This window comes from Oncorhynchus gorbuscha, linkage group LG23 (assembly GCF_021184085.1).
Source record: "Oncorhynchus gorbuscha isolate QuinsamMale2020 ecotype Even-year linkage group LG23, OgorEven_v1.0, whole genome shotgun sequence".
Taxonomy (NCBI): Eukaryota; Metazoa; Chordata; class Actinopteri; order Salmoniformes; family Salmonidae; genus Oncorhynchus; species Oncorhynchus gorbuscha.
Window position 1 is genome coordinate 26,437,219 of NC_060195.1, and position 25,912 is coordinate 26,463,130.

Below are 25,912 nucleotides of genomic sequence, written 5' to 3' on the forward strand. Positions count from 1 at the left end.
GCCCATCTCCCACTGCTGCTCAGATGAAAACAATGGTTGAAGCAGTAAAGCCCACCTCCCACTGCTGCTCATATGAAAACAATGGTTGAAGCAGTAAAGCCCACCTCCCACTGCTGCTCAGATGAAAACAATGGTTGAAACAGTAAAGCCCACCTCCCACTGCTGCTCATATGAAAACAATGGTTGAAGCAGTAAAGCCCACCTCCCACTGCTGCTCATATGAAAACAATGGTTGAAGCAGTAAAGCCCACCTCCTGCTACTGCTCATATGAAAACAATGGTTGAAGCAGTAAAGCCCACCTCCTGCTACTGCTCATATGAAAACAATGGCTGAAGCAGTAAAGCCCACCTCCCACTGCTGCTCATATGAAAACAATGGTTGAAGCAGTAAAGCCCACCTCCCACTGCTGCTCATATGAAAACAATGGTTGAAGCAGTAAAGCCCACCTCCCACTGCTGCTCATATGAAAACAATGGTTGAATCAGTAAAGCCCACCTCCCGCTACTGCTCATATGAAAACAATGGCTGAAGCAGTAAAGCCCACCTCCCACTGCTGCTCATATGAAAACAATGGTTGAAGCAGTAAAGCCCACCTCCCACTGCTGCTCATATGAAAACAATGGTTGAAGCAGTAAAGCCCACCTCCCGCTACTGCTCATATGAAAACAATGGTTGAAGCAGTAAAGCCCACCTCCTGCTACTGCTCATATGAAAACAATGGCTGAAGCAGTAAAGCCCACCTCCCACTGCTGCTCATATGAAAACAATGGTTGAAGCAGTAAAACCCACCTCCAACTGCTGCTCATATGAAAACAATGGTTGAAGCAGTAAAGCCCACCTCCAACTGCTGCTCATATGAAAACATTTACATTTAAGTCAATGGTTGAAGCAGTAAAGCCCACCTCCCACTGCTGCTCATATGAAAACAATGGTTGAAGCAGTAAAGCCCACCTCCAACTGCTGCTCATATGAAAACAATGGTTGAAACAGTAAAGCCCACCTCCCACTGCTGCTCATATGAAAACAATGGTTGAAACAGTAAAGCCCACCTCCCACTGCTGCTCATATGAAAACAATGGTTGAAACAGTAAAGCCCACCTCCCACTGCTGCTCATATGAAAACAATGGTTGAAACAGTAAAGCCCACCTCCCACTGCTGCTCATATGAAAACAATGGTTGAAACAGTAAAGCCCACCTCCCACTGCTGCTCATATTAAAACAATGGTTGAAGCAGTAAAGCCCACCTCCCACTGCTGCTCATATGAAAACAATGGTTGAAACAGTAAAGCCCACCTCCCACTGCTGCTCATATGAAAACAATGGTTGAAACAGTAAAGCCCACCTCCCACTGCTGCTCATATTAAAACAATGGTTGAAGCAGTAAAGCCCACCTCCCACTGCTGCTCATATTAAAACAATGGTTGAAACAGTAAAGCCCACCTCCCACTGCTGCTCATATTAAAACAATGGTTGAAGCAGTAAAGCCCACCTCCCACTGCTGCTCATATGAAAACAATGGTTGAAACAGTAAAGCCCACCTCCTACTGTTGCTCATATGAAAACAATGGTTGAAGCAGTAAAGCCCACCTCCTGCTACTGCTCATGTGAAAACAATGGTTGAAGCAGTAAAGCCCACCTCCCACTGCTGCTCATATGAAAACAATGGTTGAAGCAGTAAAGCCCAACTCCCACTGCTGCTCATATGAAAACAATGGTTCAAGCAGTAAAGCCCACCTCCCACTGCTGCTCAGATGAAAACAATGGCTGAAGCAGTAAAGCCCAACTCCCACTGCTGCTCATATGAAAACAATGGTTGAAGCAGTAAAGCCCAACTCCCACTGCTGCTCATATGAAAACAATGGTTGAAGCAGTAAAGCCCAACTCCCACTGCTGCTCATATGAAAACAATGGTTGAAGCAGTAAAGCCCAACTCCCACTGCTGCTCATATGAAAACAATGGATGAAGCAGTAAAGCCCAACTCCCACTGCTGCTCATATGAAAACAATGGTTGAAGCAGTAAAGCCCACCTCCCACTGCTGCTCATATGAAAACAATGGTTGAAGCAGTAAAGCCCACCTCCTGCTACTGCTCATGTGAAAACAATGGTTGAAGCAGTAAAGCCCACCTCCCACTGCTGCTCATATGAAAACAATGGTTGAAGCAGTAAAGCCCACCTCCCACTGCTGCTCATATGAAAACAATGGTTGAAGCAGTAAAGCCCACCTCCTGCTACTGCTCATGTGAAAACAATGGTTGAAGCAGTAAAGCCCACCTCCCACTGCTGCTCATATGAAAACAATGGTTGAAGCAGTAAAGCCCACCTCCCACTGCTGCTCATATGAAAACAATGGTTGAAGCAGTAAAGCCCACCTCCCACTGCTCACCTCCCACTGCTGCTCATATGAAAACAATGGTTGAAGCAGTAAAGCCCACCTCCCACTGCTGCTCATATGAAAACAATGGTTGAAGCAGTAAAGCCCACCTCCTGCTACTGCTCATATGAAAACAATGGTTGAAGCAGTAAAGCCCACCTCCCACTGCTGCTCATATGAAAACAATGGTTGAAGCAGTAAAGCCCACCTCCTGCTGCTGCTCATATGAAAACAATGGTTGAAGCAGTAAAGCCCACCTCCCACTGCTGCTCATATGAAAACAATGGTTGAAGCAGTAAAGCCCACCTCCCACTGCCCACCTCCCACTGCTGCTCATATGAAAACAATGGTTGAAGCAGTAAAGCCCACCTCCCACTGCTGCTCATATGAAAACAATGGTTGGAGCAGTAAAGCCCACCTCCCACTACTGCTCATATGAAAACAATGGTTGAAGCAGTAAAGCCCACCTCCTGCTACTGCTCATGTGAAAACAATGGTTGAAGCAGTAAAGCCCACCTCCTGCTACTGCTCATGTGAAAACAATGGTTGAAGCAGTAAAGCCCACCTCCCACTGCTGCTCATATGAAAACAATGGTTGAAGCAGTAAAGCCCACCTCCCACTGCTGCTCATATGAAAACAATGGTTGAAACAGTAAAGCCCACCTCCCACTGCTGCTCATATGAAAACAATGGTTGAAACAGTAAAGCCCACCTCCCACTGCTGCTCATATGAAAACAATGGTTGAAGCAGTAAAGCCCACCTCCCACTGCTGCTCATATGAAAACAATGGTTGAAGCAGTAAAGCCCACCTCCCACTGCTGCTCATATGAAAACAATGGTTGAAGCAGTAAAGCCCACCTCCCACTGCTGCTCATATGAAAACAATGGCTGAAGCAGTAAAGCCCACCTCCTGCTACTGCTCATATGAAAACAATGGTTGAAGCAGTAAAGCCCACCTCCCACTGCTGCTCATATGAAAACAATGGTTGAAGCAGTAAAGCCCACCTCCTGCTACTGCTCATATGAAAACAATGGTTGAAGCAGTAAAGCCCACCTCCCACTGCTGCTCATATGAAAACAATGGCTGGAAGTGAAAGCTCAATGAAAGGCATTGGAGGACTGATACTGTGTGATGATTATGCTCAAATGAAACAACAGGGAGTCTGAATCGAAATGTCAGACCCAATTCTAACCAACCCAAAACAAATGGACAGGGGGAGAGGGTGATGTATTGGTCGAGATGGGGTAACCCTGTCTATGTCTATCATAATCATGAACTAGGGAATGGGATGAAGATATTTAAAAACAGAACAACACAGACCCTGAAAAACTGCTTTTGTTAGATGTGTTTAAATGGAGGACATCTCTTTTGTAATAATACTGTTCAGGTATGAACTGTGATTTGACTCCCGAAGGTAGGAGGTTATGTCATAATAATAATAATAATATATGCCATTTAGCAGACGCTTTTATCCAAAGCGACTTACAGTCATGTGTGCATACACGTCATAAAGTTTAGTTTAATAATCATATTATTTGGTCTGTTGTTGCGTATTTACATCAGGGATTGGCAACCTAGCCCCTTTTGAAGGCCCTCGGATCAAACCCCCAAAAAAGAATTACTCGCTGCGCCTACTGTAACATCTGCTAATGTTTGTGCGACCAATAAACTTTGATTCACGTTTTTTAATACAGCACGTCTCTGATCTTGTCAATATCAAAGGATTTTATTTCATCATAATAGTACATTACAGTATGTATCGTACTTTATATGTTTCTACTATACAGACATACATTTTCATTATGTAGTTCTCAAAATATGTAGTAGATAAACCAATATGCATCTAAAATTTGTTGGCTTTAAATGACGAGCAGATTATAAAGGCTTTATATAGCATTCAGACAGAACATACATGTGTTACAAATGATCTGTAACCATATGACATGCTTTATATAGCGTTCAGACAGAACATACATGTGTTACAAATGATCTGTAACCATATGACATGCTTTATATAGCGTTCAGACAGAACATACATGTGTTACAAATGATCTGTAACCATATGACTGTAACAGAACATACATGTGTTATAAATGATCTGTAACCATATGACTGTTGAATCAGACAGAAGTTACAAATGATCTGTAACCATATGAGACCTGTTGAAATGCGAAATGCGTGTAGGTTACTCATGACTTTAATGAAAGTATCGCGGTACATGAAATAACTGAACTAAATACAAAAACAACAAAACGGAACGTGAAACTAATACAGCCTATCTGGTGAATACTACACAGAGACAGGAACAAACACCCACAAAATACAACGCGAACTCAGGCTACCTAAATACGGTTCCCAATCCGAGACAACGAAAATCACCTGACTCCAATTGAGAATCGCCTCAGGCAGCCAAGCCTAACTAGACACACCCCTAATCATACACAATCCCAATTAATACAAACCCCAATACGAAACACAACATATAAACCCATGTCACACCCTGGCCTACCCAAACATATAACAAAAACACTAAATACAATGACCAAGGCGTGACAATGACATGCTTTATATAGCGTTCAGACAGAACATAGATGTGTTACAAATGATCTGTAACCATATGACATGCTTTATATAGCGTTCAGACAGAACATACATGTGTTACAAATGATCTGTAACCATATGACATGCTTTATATAGCGTTCAGACAGAACATACATGTGTTACAAATGATCTGTAACCATATGACATGCTTTATAAAGGATAGATTTTCCATATTCACAACATTACTTAAAACACATCAGGGGGTGACTTTTGAAGTCTGTTTAGTGTAGTTGCCGTTTAATTCAGTTCACATGCCCTCAATGTTGTTTGATTAGAGGTTTTTCTGTAGCATAGTAAGAGGACATGTGGTGATTGTGTATTCCATATACAATGATTTGAATTTAGACTTGATATAGACTTGTTCTTTTACCAAATATGGCTATCATCTGTGTACTGTAAAATACATTTTGATATCTTTAGTGTTAGAGAAAATGTGCATGTTTTATAAAGGTCTCTCTTGATCAAAACATCTGCCCCCATCGCTGTGAACGTCTCAAGGAGCTTCAGCTTGGCTTCCTCATCTCATATTAATCTTGGCCATCTATGACAAATCGATAGTGTTTCGATTATATATATATTTTTAATCGCTATAAATAAATCTCTGAATGTACAATAGGGATGAAACGATTGTCCCCTGATGCACTACGATGTAAGTATTGCAGGCATGCGCTGTCACGTTCCTCTCCTTGTTCGGGCGGTGTTCGGCGGTCGACGTCACCGGTCTTCTAGCCCTCGCCGATCCATTTTTCATTTTCCATTTGTTTTGTCTTGTTTTCCCACACACCTGGTTTTCATTCCCTCGTTACGTGTTGTGTATTTAACCCTCTGTTCCCCCCATGTCTTTGTGTGGTATTGTTTGTTGTAAGTGCTTGTGCACATTTATGGTCTGGTGGGCGTCAGGTTTTGTACCCGTTCTTTAGTATTCTGGATGCCGGTGGTTATATATATTTATAGTAAACTGCTCCGGTTATTACCCAGTTCTGCTCTCCTGCGTCTGACTTCTCTGCCAGCAGATACACACCGCTTACATGCGCTTTGTTAGTTGTTGTGATGTAGGGTTGAGGCAGGAGGTGAAGGACAGTGGGAGCAGATTAAATGGTAGGAGGGACATTCCAGCTTCAAGTGGTTTCAGATTTCAAATTTTACTTCACACAGGCACAAAAAATATGTATATTTTGATCTACGGTGTCCACAGATCGATTTATAAGCAAAATAGTTGGTTAGAACCAGTACCAGAACCACACAGATCCCCTAAACAGGGGACTTTACATCTAAGAGATTGTTAACAAAAGAGAAGAGAATTATATCAAAGTAATGCGAGCGTTGCATTGTAAAAGGCAGTTACTTAATATGAACATGTATTGCAATGTGAAATATGTATTTCCAGATGAAACACTGATTAATCTTGGTGAAGAAGTGATTTTATATGATTTTGTGTTGTACTTTTACGCTGCTGCTACTCTGTTTATTATCTATGCATAGTCACTTTACCCCTACCTACACATACATATTACCTCAATTACTTCGACCAACCGTACCCCTGCACATTGACTCTGTACTGTAACCCCGTGTATATAGCCTTGTAAGTAAGCATTTCACTGTCTGTTCTACACCTGTTGTATTTGGCGCATGTGATGAATACAATTTGATTTGATGTGCTTAGAGTTTTCACAACTGCCCCTTGGATGATCTGTTTTGAGTTGTGCACTAAGAGTTGTGCACTAATAGTGCTAAGAGTACTTCAACCAAATGTACCACATTGTTCTGAACATGTACCACATAGTTGTGAACATGCCCCACATGTAACGGCGTTCGTCTGTTGAAAGAAGAGAGTCGGACCGAAATGCAGCGTGTTGGTTACTCATGACTTTAATGAATGAAAACGCGGTACATGAAATAACTGAAACTAAATACAAAAACAACAGAACGGAACGTGAAACTAATTACAGCCAATCTGGTGACTACAACACAGAGACAGGTACAATCACCCACGAAATACAAAGCGAAACTCAGGCTGCCTAAATACGGTTCCCAATCAGAGACAACGATAAGCACCTGACTCTGATTGAGAATCGCCTCAGGCAGCCAAGCCTAACTAGACACACCCCTAATCATACACAATCCCAATTAATACAAACCCCAATACGAAACACAACATATAAACCCATGTCACACCCTGGCCTACCCAAACATATAACAAAAACACAAAATACAATGACCAAGGCGTGACACCACATAGTTGTGAACATGTCCCACATTGTTGTGAACATGTACCCCATAGTTGTGAACATGTAGCACATGGTTGTGAACATGTCCCACATGGTTGTGACATGAATACCTAGGATAGGATAAGTAATCCTTCTCACCCCCCCCCCTTTAAGATTTAGATGCACTATTGTAAAGTGACTGTTCCACTGGATGTCATAAGGTGAATGCACCAATTTGTAAGTCGCTCTGGATAAAGAGCGTCTGCTAAATGACTTAAATGTAAATGTAAATGTAATGTCCTACATAGTTGTGAACATGTCCCACATAGTTGTGAACATGTACCACATACGTGTGAACATGTACTACATAGTTGTGAATATATAGTTGTGAACATGTACCAAACAGTTGTGAACATGTACCACACAGTTGTAAACATGTACCACATAGTTGTGAACATGTGCCACATAGTTGTGAACATGTACCACACAGTTGTGAACATTGCACCAAAGTGATTTAAAAAAACTGTAGCATGCAATAATGTAGCCTAAATCAAGTGTATTGATTTGCTCTTGAGTCAAGTAGTAGTCTTAAATGCTCTATTCACCATCGAGCTGAGGGCGTGTCCTGTTTTATCTGTCTTCACGTAACTTAGCCTCATTCAATATAATCAATCAATCGTTCATTCATGTCATACGAGTCATTCATACCTTTGAAAGAGGGACTCAGCTAAATGACGTTGCCGCGAGCAGCACCGCAGATATTGAGATGAGTGAGATACAAGACTTCGCTCTCACACAGTCACACACAGTATCTGCGCATGTGCACGGGCCAGGGAACCAAAACAGCAGAGGAGTTGAGCCTCACGCTTCAACGCACTTAGTTGTTGTGAAAATTGACCCACTATGATGTTCACTTTCTGCATCTACGTCATATCGCTGAGTATTCCTTCAAATACAAACAAGCATTTCATTTTGTAATGAAATAACAAAGGGAGCCTTGAATAATTAAACAATAAATAAAGAATGAGCTTTTCACCTATTTGAATAATTGTTCAAAAGCCTGGTGATTTGAATACATGTTTGATTAGTAAAACATTTGGATCAGTTATTGGTCTACTTTGGATAGTTTACAAGATCCAGCAAGGCACATTAGCAGGGCAGTCATACGCTGTGCATACTGTATATATGCAGTGCGTATACCTATCAATCGTAGACTAGTGTAATTTATTTTCTCCAGAGTAGAGACAGGTATGACCTGAGGTGGCCAGAGATTCTGGCAGGGTGCCGGTGGAGGACAGTGATTAATGATCTGTTTCAAAGCCCTCATCTTCCCCACTCTGGACCTAGTCGCTACTTTCAGGAAATAGCACTGATGGAAGTTTGGTTTTGCACCATTCATCATTGCTCTCCTAGATACGTTTAAGGGTTTAGAAAATCTACTTGATGAACAGGAGCCTACAGGACTCCATTGTAAATGGTAGAAAACCCTGACAAGCTCAGTCCTCTTACCATAGACATAATTAATTGACAACATTTTTCACTGAACTGTATTGATCTGATTCATATAAACTTGCCATGTCATATACTTATTCTCTGAATGATTACTGTTCTGTGTCCGTGAAACTAATGTTTCATGAACTGACACATTAACCATGTGTTTTTTCTTCTTCTGTGATGTGTGTGTGTGTGTGTGTGTGTGTGTGTGTGTGTGTGTGTGTGTGTGTGTGTGTGTGTGTGTGTGTGTGTGTGTGTGTGTGTGTGTGTGTGTGTGTGTGTGTGTGTGTGTGTGTGTGTGTGTGTGTGTGTGTGTGTGTGTGTGTGGTGGTGGTGGTGGTGTTACCACATCTCAACCCCTTGGTAGATAGAGGAACGGAAGTTCAGCGGTGACGCAGTCAACGCGACGGCGTGTGTCTTCATGGTCAACAAGCCCTACGCTCTGACGTGTTCCGTGGTGGCCTTCTACATCCCACTGGGGTTGATGGTGCTGGCCTACCAGCGCATCTATGTGACTGCACGGGAGCACGCACGCCAAATCAGTATGCTGCAACGGGCGGGGGCCGCCTCGGCAGACAGCGCCGACCACCAGCGCAACCACCGCATGCGTACAGAGACTAAGGCGGCCAAGACTCTGTGCATCATCATGGGCTGTTTCTGCCTGTGCTGGGCCCCTTTTTTTATCACCAACGTGGTGGACCCCTTTATAAACTACACAGTGCCGGGCCAGCTGTGGGCAGCATGCCTGTGGCTGGGCTACATTAACTCCATGCTTAATCCCATTCTCTATGCCTTCCTGAACAAGTCCTTCCGCCGTGCCTTCCTCATCATCCTCTGCTGTGGCAGAAAGCGTTACAGCGCCAGGCGGCCATCCATACTGGGGCCGGGGCCCCCCTGCTCAGCCACACAGATCAACGGCTCCACCCATGTGCTCAAGTAAGTGTCTACTTCCTCCTCACCTACCTGAGAGCCCTTCACTAACTCTCTACAGCCCACAGATACTCTTCAGATGGTGTTGGCGGCAGCTTGAGATGTTATTATTAATATGAATGGGTTCTTAGGCAGCGGAGACATGGATCAAGTCCATGTGGATGAACTGTAGCCTACATGACCACCATGCAGCTGCCTTAACATTCCCACCATGTTCCTGGACTGATGAGACATATTAGTTTACACAGATGACCATCTACAAAAGACTGTTTGCTTTGCTGTGAGACTTTGTGAGCTAGAGACTTGCAGTAGTACATCAAGCAGCCCGGCTTATTACATTTCAGCCACCCACCCAACTGGCCAATTTTAGAATTCTCAGACTATAATGGAATAAAAACGGTATTGCTCTGTCCACTCAATGCATAATTCATTTATCCCCTTGGCTGTTCTAGAGGTTAGACCTGATGTATGTTACATGGCTATTATAGGGTCACTAGAGGTTAGACCTGATGTATGTTACATGGCTATTATTATAGGGTCACTAGAGGTTAGACCTGATGTATGTGACATGGCTATTATAGGGTCACTAGAGGTTAGACCTGATGTATGTGACATGGCTATTATAGGGTCACTAGAGGTTAGACCTGATGTATGTTACATGGCTATTATAGGGTCACTAGAGGTTAGACCTGATGTATGTTACATGGCTATTATAGGGTCACTAGAGGTTAGACCTGATGTATGTTACATGGCTATTATAGGGTCACTAGAGGTTAGACCTGATGTATGTTACATGGCTATTATAGGGTCACTAGAGGTTAGATCTGATGTATGTTACATGGCTATTATAGGGTCACTAGAGGTTAGACCTGATGTACGCTACATGGCTATTATAGGGTCACTAGAGGTTAGACCTGATGTATGTGACATGGCTATTATAGGGTCACTAGAGGTTAGACCTGATGTATGTTACATGGCTATTATAGGGTCACTAGAGGTTAGACCTGATGTATGTTACATGGCTATTATAGGGTCACTAGAGGTTAGACCTGATGTATGTGACATGGCTATTATAGGGTCACTAGAGGTTAGACCTGATGTATGTTACATGGCTATTATAGGGTCACTAGAGGTTAGACCTGATGTATGTTACATGGCTATTATAGGGTCACTAGAGGTTAGACCTGATGTATGTTACATGGCTATTATAGGGTCACTAGAGGTTAGACCTGATGTATGTTACATGGCTATTATAGGGTCACTAGAGGTTAGACCTGATGTCATGTTACATGGCTATTATAGGGTCACTAGAGGTTAGACCTGATTCATGTTACATGGCTATTATAGGGTCACTAGAGGTTAGACCTGATTCATGTTACATGGCTATTATAGGGTCACTAGAGGTTAGACCTGATGTATGTTACATGGCTATTATAGGGTCACTAGAGGTTAGACCTGATGTATGTTACATGGCTATTATAGGGTCACTAGAGGTTAGACCTGATGTATGTTACATGGCTATTATAGGGTCACTAGAGGTTAGACCTGATTCATGTTACATGGCTATTATAGGGTCACTAGAGGTTAGACCTGATGTATGTTACATGGCTATTATAGGGTCACTAGAGGTTAGACCTGATTCATGTTACATGGCTATTATACGGTCACTAGAGGTTAGACCTGATGTATGTTACATGGCTATAATAGGGTCACTAGAGGTTAGACCTGATGTACGCTACATGGCTATAATAGGGTCACTAGAGTCACTAGAGATGCTGGACCTCTGGACCTGTCATGTACGCTACATGGCTATTATAGGGTCACTAGAGGTTAGACCTGATGTATGTTACATGGCTATTATAGGGTCACTAGAGGTTAGACCTGATGTATGTTACATGGCTATTATAGGGTCACTAGAGGCTGGACCTGATGTATGTTACATGGCTATTATACGGTCACTAGAGGTTAGACCTGATGTATGTTACATGGCTATTATAGGGTCACTAGAGGTTAGACCTGATGTATGTTACATGGCTATTATAGGGTCACTAGAGGTTAGACCTGATGTATGCTACATGGCTATTATAGGGTCACTAGAGGTTAGACCTGATTCATGTTACATGGCTATTATAGGGTCACTAGAGGTTAGACCTGATGTATGTTACATGGCTATTATAGGGTCACTAGAGGTTAGACCTGATGTATGTTACATGGCTATTATAGGGTCACTAGAGGTTAGACCTGATTCATGTTACATGGCTATTATACGGTCACTAGAGGTTAGACCTGATGTATGTTACATGGCTATAATAGGGTCACTAGAGGTTAGACCTGATGTACGCTACATGGCTATAATAGGGTCACTAGAGGCTGGACCTGATGTACGCTACATGGCTATTATAGGGTCACTAGAGGTTAGACCTGATGTATGTTACATGGCTATTATAGGGTCACTAGAGGTTAGACCTGATGTATGTTACATGGCTATTATAGGGTCACTAGAGGTTAGACCTGATGTATGTTACATGGCTATTATAGGGTCACTAGAGGTTAGACCTGATGTATGTTACATGGCTATTATAGGGTCACTAGAGGTTAGACCTGATAGGGTCATGTTACATGGCTATTATAGGGTCACTAGAGGTTAGACCTGATGTATGTTACATGGCTATTATAGGGTCACTAGAGGTTAGACCTGATTCATGTTACATGGCTATTATAGGGTCACTAGAGGTTAGACCTGATGCTATTATATGACCTGATGTATGTTACATGGCTATTATAGGGTCACTAGAGGTTAGACCTGATGTATGTTACATGGCTATTATAGGGTCACTAGAGGTTAGACCTGATGTATGTTACATGGCTATTATAGGGTCACTAGAGGTTAGACCTGATGTATGTTACATGGCTATTATAGGGTCACTAGAGGTTAGACCTGATTATGTTACATGGCTATTATAGGGTCACTAGAGGTTAGACCTGATGTATGTTACATGGCTATTATAGGGTCACTAGAGGTTAGACCTGATGTATGTTACATGGCTATTATAGGGTCACTAGAGGTTAGACCTGATGTATGTTACATGGCTATTATAGGGTCACTAGAGGTTAGACCTGATTCATGTTACATGGCTATTATAGGGTCACTAGAGGTTAGACCTGATGTCATGTTACATGGCTATTATAGGGTCACTAGAGGTTAGACCTGATGTATGTTACATGGCTATTATAGGGTCACTAGAGGTTAGACCTGATTCATGTTACATGGCTATTATAGGGTCACTAGAGGTTAGACCTGATTCATGTTACATGGCTATTATAGGGTCACTAGAGGTTAGACCTGATGTATGTTACATGGCTATTATAGGGTCACTAGAGGTTAGACCTGATGTATGTTACATGGCTATTATAGGGTCACTAGAGGTTAGACCTGATGTATGTTACATGGCTATTATAGGGTCACTAGAGGTTAGACCTGATGTATGTTACATGGCTATTATAGGGTCACTAGAGGTTAGACCTGATGTATGTTACATGGCTATTATAGGGTCACTAGAGGTTAGACCTGATGTATGTTACATGGCTATTATAGGGTCACTAGAGGTTAGACCTGATGTATGTTACATGGCTATTATAGGGTCACTAGAGGTTAGACCTGATGTATGTTACATGGCTATTATAGGGTCACTAGAGGTTAGACCTGATGTATGTTACATGGCTATTATAGGGTCACTAGAGGTTAGACCTGATGTATGTTACATGGCTATTATACGGTCACTAGAGGTTAGACCTGATTCATGTTACATGGCTATTATAGGGTCACTAGAGGTTAGACCTGATGTATGTTACATGGCTATTATAGGGTCACTAGAGGTTAGACCTGATGTATGTTACATGGCTATTATAGGGTCACTAGAGGTTAGACCTGATGTATGTTACATGGCTATTATAGGGTCACTAGAGGTTAGACCTGATGTATGTTACATGGCTATTATAGGGTCACTAGAGGTTAGACCTGATGTATGTTACATGGCTATTATAGGGTCACTAGAGGTTAGACCTGATGTATGTTACATGGCTATTATAGGGTCACTAGAGGTTAGACCTGATGTATGTTACATGGCTATTATAGGGTCACTAGAGGTTAGACCTGATGTATGTTACATGGCTATTATAGGGTCACTAGAGGTTAGACCTGATGTATGTTACATGGCTATTATAGGGTCACTAGAGGTTAGACCTGATTCATGTTACATGGCTATTATAGGGTCACTAGAGGTTAGACCTGATGTATGCTACATGGCTATTATAGGGTCACTAGAGGTTAGACCTGATGTATGTTACATGGCTATTATAGGGTCACTAGAGGTTAGACTTGATGTATGTTACATGGCTATTATAGGGTCACTAGAGGTTAGACCTGATGTATGTTACATGGCTATTATAGGGTCACTAGAGGTTAGACCTGATGTATGTTACATGGCTATTATAGGATCACTAGAGGTTAGACCTGATGTATGCTACATGGCTATTATAGGGTCACTAGAGGTTAGACCTGATGTATGTTACATGGCTATTATACGGTCACTAGAGGTTAGACCTGATTCATGTTACATGGCTATTATAGGGTCACTAGAGGTTAGACCTGATGTATGCTACATGGCTATTATAGGGTCACTAGAGGTTAGACCTGATGTATGTTACATGGCTATTATAGGGTCACTAGAGGTTAGACTTGATGTATGTTACATGGCTATTATAGGGTCACTAGAGGTTAGACCTGATGTATGTTACATGGCTATTATAGGGTCACTAGAGGTTAGACCTGATGTATGTTACATGGCTATTATAGGATCACTAGAGGTTAGACCTGATGTATGCTACATGGCTATTATAGGGTCACTAGAGGCTGGACCTGATGTATGTTACATGGCTATTATACGGTCACTAGAGGTTAGACCTGATGTATGTTACATGGCTATTATAGGGTCACTAGAGGTTAGACCTGATGTATGTTACATGGCTATTATAGGGTCACTAGAGGTTAGACCTGATGTATGTTACATGGCTATTATAGGGTCACTAGAGGTTAGACCTGATGTATGTTACATGGCTATTATAGGGTCACTAGAGGTTAGACCTGATGTATGTTACATGGCTATTATAGGGTCACTAGAGGTTAGACCTGATGTATGTTACATGGCTATTATAGGGTCACTAGAGGTTAGACCTGATGTATGTTACATGGCTATTATAGGGTCACTAGAGGTTAGACCTGATGTATGTTACATGGCTATTATGGCTATTATAGGGTCACTAGAGGTTAGACCTGATGTATGTTACATGGCTATTATAGGGTCACTAGAGGTTAGACCTGATGTATGTTACATGGCTATTATAGGGTCACTAGAGGTTAGACCTGATGTATGCTACATGGCTATTATAGGGTCACTAGAGGTTAGACCTGATTCATGTTACATGGCTATTATAGGGTCACTAGAGGTTAGACCTGATTCATGTTACATGGCTATTATAGGGTCACTAGAGGTTAGACCTGATTCATGTTACATGGCTATTATAGGGTCACTAGAGGTTAGACCTGATGTATGTTACATGGCTATTATAGGGTCACTAGAGGTTAGACCTGATGTATGTTACATGGCTATTATAGGGTCACTAGAGGTTAGACCTGATGTATGTTACATGGCTATTATAGGGTCACTAGAGGTTAGACCTGATGTATGTTACATGGCTATTATAGGGTCACTAGAGGTTAGACCTGATTCATGTTACATGGCTATTATAGGGTCACTAGAGGTTAGACCTGATGTATGTTACATAGCTATTATAGGGTCACTAGAGGTTAGACCTGATGTATGTTACATGGCTATTATAGGGTCACTAGAGGTTAGACCTGATGTATGTTACATGGCTATTATAGGGTCACTAGAGGTTAGACCTGATTCATGTTACATGGCTATTATAGGGTCACTAGAGGTTAGACCTGATTCATGTTACATGGCTATTATAGGGTCACTAGAGGTTAGACCTGATGTATGTTACATGGCTATTATAGGGTCACTAGAGGTTAGACCTGATTCATGTTACATGGCTATTATAGGGTCACTAGAGGTTAGACCTGATTCATGTTACATGGCTATTATAGGGTCACTAGAGGTTAGACCTGATGTATGTTACATGGCTATTATAGGGTCACTAGAGGTTAGACCTGATGTATGTTACATGGCTATTATAGGGTCACTAGAGGTTAGACCTGATGTATGTTACATGGCTATTATAGGGTCACTAGAGGTTAGACCTGATGTATGTTACATGGCTATTATAGGGTCACTAGAGGTTAGACCTGATGTATGTTACATGGCTATTATAGGGTCACTAGAGGTTAGACCTGATGTATGTTACATGGCTATTATAGGGTCACTAGAGGTTAGACCTGATGTATGTTACATGGCTATTATAGGGTCACTAGAGGTTAGACCTGATGTATGTTACATGGCTATTATAGGGTCACTAGAGGTTAGACCTGATGTATGTTACATGGCTATTATAGGGTCACTAGAGGTTAGACCTGATGTATGTTACATGGCTATTATAGGGTCACTAGAGGTTAGACCTGATTCATGTTACATGGCTATTATAGGGTCACTAGAGGTTAGACCTGATGTATGTTACATGGCTATTATAGGGTCACTAGAGGTTAGACCTGATGTATGTTACATGGCTATTATAGGGTCACTAGAGGTTAGACCTGATGTATGTTACATGGCTATTATAGGGTCACTAGAGGTTAGACCTGATGTATGTTACATGGCTATTATAGGGTCACTAGAGGTTAGACCTGATGTATGTTACATGGCTATTATAGGGTCACTAGAGGTTAGACCTGATGTATGTTACATGGCTATTATAGGGTCACTAGTGGTTAGACCTGATGTATGTTACATGGCTATTATAGGGTCACTAGAGGTTAGACCTGATGTATGTTACATGGCTATTATAGGGTCACTAGAGGTTAGACCTGATTCATGTTACATGGCTATTATAGGGTCACTAGAGGTTAGACCTGATGTATGTTACATGGCTATTATAGGGTCACTAGAGGTTAGACCTGATGTATGTTACATGGCTATTATAGGGTCACTAGAGGTTAGACCTGATGTATGTTACATGGCTATTATGGGGTCACTAGAGGTTAGACCTGATGTATGTTACATGGCTATTATAGGGTCACTAGAGGTTAGACCTGATGTATGTTACATGGCTATTATAGGATCACTAGAGGTTAGACCTGATGTATGCTACATGGCTATTATAGGGTCACTAGAGGCTGGACCTGATGTATGTTACATGGCTATTATAGGGTCACTAGAGGTTAGACCTGATGTATGCTACATGGCTATTATAGGGTCACTAGAGGTTAGACCTGATGTATGTTACATGGCTATTATAGGGTCACTAGAGGTTAGACCTGATGTATGTTACATGGCTATTATAGGGTCACTAGAGGCTGGACCTGATGTATGTTACATGGCTATTATACGGCCACTAGAGGTTAGACCTGATGTATGTTACATGGCTATTATAGGGTCACTAGAGGTTAGACCTGATGTTTGTTACATGGCTATTATAGGGTCACTAGAGGTTAGACCTGATGTATGTTACATGGCTATTATAGGGTCACTAGAGGTTAGACCTGATTCATGTTACATGGCTATTATAGGGTCACTAGAGGTTAGACCTGATGTATGTTACATAGCTATTATAGGGTCACTAGAGGTTAGACCTGATTCATGTTACATGGCTATTATAGGGTCACTAGAGATTAGACCTGATGTATGTTACATGGCTATTATAGGGTCACTAGAGGTTAGACCTGATTCATGTTACATGGCTATTATAGGGTCACTAGAGGTTAGACCTGATTCATGTTACATGGCTATTATAGGGTCACTAGAGGTTAGACCTGATTCATGTTACATGGCTATTATAGGGTCACTAGAGGTTAGACCTGATGTATGTTACATGGCTATTATAGGGTCACTAGAGGTTATTATAGAGGTTAGACCTGATGTACGCTACATGGCTATAATAGGGTCACTAGAGGTTAGACCTGATTCATGTTACATGGCTATTATAGGGTCACTAGAGGTTAGACCTGATTCATGTTACATGGCTATTATAGGGTCACTAGAGGTTAGACCTGATTCATGTTACATGGCTATTATAGGGTCACTAGAGGTTAGACCTGATTCATGTTACATGGCTATTATAGGGTCACTAGAGGTTAGACCTGATGTATGTTACATGGCTATTATAGGGTCACTAGAGGTTAGACCTGATGTATGTTACATGGCTATTATAGGGTCACTAGAGGTTAGACCTGATGTATGTTACATGGCTATTATAGGGTCACTAGAGGTTAGACCTGATGTATGTTACATGGCTATTATAGGGTCACTAGAGGTTAGACCTGATGTATGTTACATGGCTATTATAGGGTCACTAGAGGTTAGACCTGATTCATGTTACATTGCTATTATAGGGTCACTAGAGGTTAGACCTGATGTATGTTACATGGCTATTATAGGGTCACTAGAGGTTAGACCTGATGTATGCTACATGGCTATTATAGGGTCACTAGAGGTTAGACCTGATGTATGTTACATAGCTATTATAGGGTCACTAGAGGTTAGACCTGATTCATGTTACATGGCTATTATAGGGTCACTAGAGATTAGACCTGATGTATGTTACATGGCTATTATAGGGTCACTAGAGGTTAGACCTGATTCATGTTCATGTTACATGGCTATTATAGGGTCACTAGAGGTTAGACCTGATTCATGTTACATGGCTATTATAGGGTCACTAGAGGTTAGACCTGATGTATGTTACATGGCTATTATAGGGTCACTAGAGGTTAGACCTGATGTATGTTACATGGCTATTATAGGGTCACTAGAGGTTAGACCTGATGTATGTTACATGGCTATTATAGGGTCACTAGAGGTTAGACCTGATTCATGTTACATGGCTATTATAGGGTCACTAGAGGTTAGACCTGATGTATGTTACATGGCTATTATAGGGTCACTAGAGGTTAGACCTGATGTATGTTACATGGCTATTATAGGGTCACTAGAGGTTAGACCTGATTCATGTTACATGGCTATTATACGGTCACTAGAGGTTAGACCTGATGTATGTTACATGGCTATTATAGGGTCACTAGAGGTTAGACCTGATGTATGTTACATGGCTATTATAGGGTCACTAGAGGTTAGACCTGATGTATGTTACATGGCTATTATAGGGTCACTAGAGGTTAGACCTGATGTATGTTACATGGCTATTATAGGGTCACTAGAGGTTAGACCTGATGTATGTTACATGGCTATTATAGGGTCACTAGAGGTTAGACCTGATGTATGTTACATGGCTATTATAGGGTCACTAGAGGTTAGACCTGATGTATGTTACATGGCTATTATAGGGTCACTAGAGGTTAGACCTGATTCATGTTACATGGCTATTATAGGGTCACTAGAGGTTAGACCTGATGTATGTTACATAGCTATTATAGGGTCACTAGAGGTTAGACCTGATTCATGTTACATGGCTATTATAGGGTCACTAGAGGTTAGACCTGATGTATGTTACATGGCTATTATAGGGTCACTAGAGATTAGACCTGATGTATGTTACATGGCTATTATAGGGTCACTAGAGGTTAGACCTGATTCATGTTACATGGCTATTATAGGGTCACTAGAGGTTAGACCTGATTCATGTTACATGGCTATTATAGGGTCACTAGAGGTTAGACCTGATTCATGTTACATGGCTATTATAGGGTCACTAGAGGTTAGACCTGATTCATGTTACATGGCTATTATAGGGTCACTAGAGATTAGACCTGCTGTATGTTACATGGCTATTATAGGGTCACTAGAGGTTAGACCTGATTCATGTTACATGGCTATTATACGGTCACTAGAGGTTAGACCTGATGTATGTTACATGGCTATTATAGGGTCACTAGAGGTTATTATAGAGGTTAGACCTGATGTACACTACATGGCTATAATAGGGTCACTAGAGGTTAGACCTGATTCATGTTACATGGCTATTATAGGGTCACTAGAGGTTAGACCTGATTCATGTTACATGGCTATTATAGGGTCACTAGAGGTTAGACCTGATTCATGTTACATGGCTATTATACGGTCACTAGAGGTTAGACCTGATTCATGTTACATGGCTATTATAGGGTCACTAGAGGTTAGACCTGATGTATGCTACATGGCTATTATAGGGTCACTAGAGGTTAGACCTGATGTATGTTACATGGCTATTATAGGGTCACTAGAGGTTAGACCTGATGTATGTTACATGGCTATTATAGGGTCACTAGAGGTTAGACCTGATTCATGTTACATGGCTATTATAGGGTCACTAGAGGCTGGACCTGATGTATGTTACATGGCTATTATAGGGTCACTAGAGATTAGACCTGATGTATGCTACATGGCTATTATAGGGTCACTAGAGGTTAGACCTGATGTATGTTACATTTACATTTACATTACATTTAAGTCATTTAGCAGACGCTCTTATCCAGAGCGACTTACAAATTGGTGCATTCACCTTATGACATCCAGTGGGACAGTCACTTAACAATAGTGCATCTAAAACTTAGGGGGGGTGGGGTGAGAGGGATTACTTAACCTATCCTAGGTATTCCTTAAAGAGGTGGGGTTTCAGGTGTCTCCGGAAGGTGGTGATTGACTCCGCTGTCCTGGCGTCGTGAGGGAGTTTGTTCCACCATTGGGGGGCCAGGGCAGCGAACAGTTTTGACTGGGCTGAGCGGGAGCTGTACTTCCTCAGTGGTAGGGAGGCGAGCAGGCCAGAGGTGGATGAACGCAGTGCCCTTGTTTGGGTGTAGGGCCTGATCAGAGCCTGGAGGTACTGAGGTGCCGTTCCCCTCACAGCTCCATAGGCAAGCACCATGGTCTTGTAGCGGATGCGAGCTTCAACTGGAAGCCAGTGGAGAGAACGGAGGAGCATGGGGGTGACGTGAGAGAACTTGGGAAGGTTGAACACCAGACGGGCTGCGGCGTTCTGGATGAGTTGAAGGGGTTTAATGGCACAGGCAGGGAGCCCAGCCAACAGCGAGTTGCAGTAATCCAGACGGGAGATGACAAGTGCCTGGATTAGGACCTGCGCCGCTTCCTGTGTGAGGCAGGGTCGTACTCTGCGGATGTTGTAGAGCATGAACCTACAGGAACGGGCCACCGCCTTGATGTTAGTTGAGAACGACAGGGTGTTGTCCAGGATCACGCCAAGGTTCTTGGCGCTCTGAGAGGAGGACACAATGGAGTTGTCAACCGTGATGGCGAGATCATGGAACGGGCAGTCCTTCCCGGGAGGAAGAGCAGCTCCGTCTTGCCGAGGTTCAGCTTGAGGTGGTGATCCGTCATCCACACTGATATGTCTGCCAGACATGCAGAGATGCGATTCGCCACCTGGTCATCAGAAGGGGGAAAGGAGAAGATTAATTGTGTGTCGTCTGCATAGCAATGATAAGAGAGACCATGTGAGGTTATGACAGAGCCAAGTGACTTGGTGTATAGCGAGAATAGGAGAGGGCCAAGAACAGAGCCCTGGGGGACACCAGTGGTGAGAGCGCGTGGTGAGGAGACAGATTCTCGCCACGCCACCTGGTAGGAGCGACCTGTCAGGTAGGACGCAATCAAGCGTGGGCCGCGCCGGAGATGCCCAACTCGGAGAGGGTGGAGAGGAGGATCTGATGGTTCACAGTATCGAAGGCAGCCGATAGATCTAGAAGGATGAGAGCAGAGGAGAGAGAGTTAGCTTTAGCAGTGCGGAGCGCCTCCGTGATACAGAGGAGAGCAGTCTCAGTTGAATGACTAGTCTTGAAACCTGACTGATTTGGATCAAGAAGGTCATTCAGAGAGAGATAGCGGGAGAGCTGGCCAAGGACGGCACGTTCAAGAGTTTTGGAGAGAAAAGAAAGAAGGGATACTGGTCTGTAATTGTTGACATCGGAGGGATCGAGTGTAGGTTTTTTCAGAAGGGGTGCAACTCTCGCTCTCTTGAAGACGGAAGGGACGTAGCCAACGGTCAGGGATGAGTTGATGAGCGAGGTGAGGTAAGGGAGAAGGTCTCCGGAAATGGTCTGGAGAAGAGAGGAGGGGATAGGGTCAAGCGGGGATAGGGTCACTAGAGGTTAGACCTGATGTACGCTACATGGCTATAATAGGGTCACTAGAGGCTGGACCTGATGTACGCTACATGGCTATTATAGGGTCACTAGAGGTTAGACCTGATGTATGTTACATGGCTATTATAGGGTCATTAGAGGTTAGACCTGATGTACCTGATGTATGTTACATGGCTATTATAGGGTCACTAGAGGTTAGACCTGATGTATGTTACATGGCTATTATAGGGTCACTAGAGGTTAGACCTGATTCATGTTACATGGCTATTATAGGGTCACTAGAGGTTAGACCTGATTCATGTTACATGGCTATTATAGGGTCACTAGAGGTTAGACCTGATTCATGTTACATGGCTATTATAGGGTCACTAGAGGTTAGACCTGATTCATGTTACATGGCTATTATAGGGTCACTAGAGGTTAGACCTGATGTATGTTACATGGCTATTATAGGGTCACTAGAGGTTAGACCTGATGTACTCTGAGACTCACAAAGACACAGCGGTTGGAACCAAAAATCTCAAATTTGGACTCATCAGACCAAAAGACAGATTTCCACCGGTTTAATGTCCATTGCTCGTGTTTCTTTTTCTTATCGGTGTCCTTTAGTGGTGGTTTCTTTGCAGCAATTCGACCATGAAGGCCTGATTCATGCAGTCTCCTCTGAACAGTTGATGTTGAGATGTGTCTGTTATTGAACTCTGTGAAACATTTATTTGGGCTGCAATTTCTGAGGCTGGTAACTTTAATGAACTTGTCCTTTGCAGCGGAAGTAACTCTGGTTCTTCCTTTCCTGTGGTGGTCCCCATGAAAGCCAGTTTCTTCACAGCATTTGATGGTTTTTGTAAATGCACTTGAGGAAACGTTCAAAGTTCTGGAACTTCAAACTGGCTTCTGTATACCACCCCTACCTTGTCACAACACAACTGATTGGCTCAAATGCATTAAGAAGGAAAAACATTCCACAAATTCTATGAGGAGGGGGGTGGGGTGGTATTAGCCAATACAAACACACTGAATAACAGATTCAACAACAGATAGGTGTAAGGTTCTGTATTTATTTTCTTGGTCAACCTTGTGTTCTGTGTTGTTGTGTTCTTGAATGTAGTCCTGTCTCTGTGTGTTCTTGAACATAGCACTGTCTTTCATTTTTGTTCATTGATTTCACCTGTGTTAGTTACTCACCTGGTCTCATCAGCTCCTTATTTAGTTCAGTTCATTCTGTTTGTGCCTTTGTGAGGTATTGTTTGTTTTGACTCTACTAAGCCTTTTCCTAGCTCGTTTGTCAGAACCAGTTATAGCCTTCAGTCCTAGTTTTGATTCACCTGCCTGTTTGCCTACCTGTGTATGACCATTGCCTGCCTGTGACCACGATTCCTGCCTTCTGTGAAGGCAAAATAAACACCTGCCTATCCTTACTCCTCCAATGCCAGGTATCGTAACCCATAGCCCTCCTTCATTTATATTCATGCCTGGAAAATATGATGGTTCACCTGGGAAATGTCAGGGATTTCTGATGCAATGCAGCAAATACATTGAGCACAATCCCACTAACTTTGCCGCCGACAAGAGCAGGGTGGATTTTGTTGCGTCTCAACTCACAGGCAAAGCCCTGGATTGGGCCACCGCCATTTGGACTGCCAACAGCACAGAACTCGGATCTGTCACCCATTTCCACACCTCCTTCAAAGAGGTATTCGATCACTCTCCTTCCGGTCGTCCTATTGGAGACCTCTTAGAACTATAACAAGGATGCAATTCAGCTGACCGAAGAGCTCTGCCACCCAGGAACGTGACACCTTCTCTTTCCGTGATCCCTTCCTAGTCTTTCAGAGCCCATGTAGTTGGGCCATCCACCTCTCCCATGTATCGAACGTCAAAGGCGGATCCAAGAAGGGCTCTGCCTATACTGTGGAGAGAAAGATAATCTTCTCAGCCATTGCCCTGTTTGTCCCCAACGGGGGGTTGAGAAGGGTCCCTCCGCTGCCATGCAGGTAGGCGTTTCCTTATTTCTAAATATATTCCAGAATAAATTGTCCATCCCAGTATTGATAGCCGTGAAGGGGGTTACTAAGTACATAGAGGGCTTGATAGATTGAGGAGCAGCAGGTAATAATATCGATCACCAGCTAGTACAAGGGCTTGACATTAATCTACCACATGTCACCCCTCCCTTAAGGATTAAAACCCTGGACGGGCTGCAATTGGGCACGGGCTTCATTACACACCTGATACAGAGCGTCACTCTCCAGATTGGAGTCTTCCACACCGAAAGCGTACAACTAGTGGAACTCTCATCCACCAAACAGCCACTCATCCTCCGACACCCCTGACTTTGTCGTCATAACCCTGCCATCTCGTGGTGACAAGGTGAACGACAATCCTGGTCTTCTACCTGGAAGTTGTCCCATCCTTCCCTGCAGAGCCACCACCATTTAGGACTCTGCCGCTGCAGTGCCACCCACCATACCATCTGAATACGCCCAGTACAGCAATGACTTCAGCAAAAACTCTGCCACCACATCGCCCAGGAGACTGTGCCAGTGACTGACTCCCTGGAGTTTTCCCACCGAAGGGCCGTGTTGACCCCCTATTTATCCCAGAAAATGAGGCAATGGAGACCTACAGTACTACAGTGACCTATCACCTACAGTGATGAAACACTCAAATGGTTTCATTCATCCTTCTGCCCCGGCTGTGTCCAGCTTCTTCTTCGTTTGAAAAAATGATGGTGGTCTCCGTCCATGTATTGATTACCATTCCCTAAATTATGTCACAATCAAGAACCGTTTCCCTCTTCCTCTGATCCCAGCGACTCTTGAACAAGTGGACCGCACTAACCTCTATACAAAACTCCACCTGCGAAGTGCATATGACCTTTGTCCCTATACGTGAAGGCGGCGAATGGAAGACGGCATTTATCACCGCAAGAGGGCACAACAAATACCTGGTTATGCCCTACGGCCTTACTAACGCCCCTGCCGTCTTCCAATCCTTTATGAATGAGGTTTTCCAGGATATGATCAACCACTTTCTCATCGTCTACATTGATGACATCCTGATTTACTTCCACTCCCTGAAGGAACACATACAGCATGTGCAGGTTCTTCAATGGGTCCTTGACCATAACATTTTATGTTGAGACTGAAAAGAGCACCTCCATGTAACCTCGGTTAACTTCCTCGGTTTCGTACTGACACCTGGAGGGGTCAGCATGGATGAGAACACAGTCACTGCCGTCAGTAATGGGCACAAACCCACCACCGTTAAGGAACGTTTCATTGGGTTCTCCAACTACTATCCCCGGTTCATTCAGAACTTCAGTTCTACTGCCGCTCCCCTCACTGCCCTTACCAGCCAAAAGACCCAGACCCTTCAATGGACTGATTCCACCCTGATTCCACCCTGACCCTCAACAACTTGAAAACGCCTCTTCACCTCAGCTGATGCAATGGTGTCACACGTCCTTGGGGTCAAGACATCCGGGCATTACACGAACCACCAAATGGAAGTTCTGGTGGTCCTCAATGGCATCCGACATAAGGGATTACGTACACTCCTGTCCAGTCTGCACCCAAACCAAAAGGCCTCGTCATCCCCCTTCCGGTAAGCTTCAACCTTTGCACATCCCTCACAGACCCTGGTCCCACATAGCTGTTCATTTTATCACAGACCTTCCTGAATCCTCTGGTAACACCACCATCCTTGTCATAGTAGACCGTTTTTCAAAAATGTGTCGTCTGGTTCTTCCTCCTCATTTACCTAACGCCATGGAATTGGCTGAGTGTATGTTCCAGCAGGTGTTTGTCTTTATGGGACTCCGGAGGACATATTCTCTGACCGCGGGCCCCAGTTTGTCTCCCTGGTGTGGTGAGCCTTCTGTGACCGACTGGGGGTCGCCCTCAGCCTCCCCCCCGGGTGCCATCCCCAGACCAACGGGCAGGCGGAATGCCTGAACCAAGAAATAGGGTTCGCCAACAATGTTCTGCATTGGCACGCGACTGGGGTCGGTATATGGCCTGGGCCGAATACCCC

The 25,912-nt window shown here is 43.2% G+C and overlaps 1 protein-coding gene across 2 annotated transcripts in view; it reads left to right on the forward strand.

Annotated features, from left to right (window-relative positions):
* htr4 (5-hydroxytryptamine receptor 4) overlaps positions 1-25,912 on the forward strand; it is a 125,575-nt gene that overhangs the window by 68,420 nt on the left and 31,243 nt on the right. For both annotated transcript variants that reach the window (XM_046324814.1, XM_046324815.1), the window contains one exon: positions 9,047-9,615. In XM_046324814.1, coding sequence (XP_046180770.1) covers positions 9,047-9,615 — 569 coding nt within the window. The remainder of the gene's footprint in view (positions 1-9,046; positions 9,616-25,912) is intronic.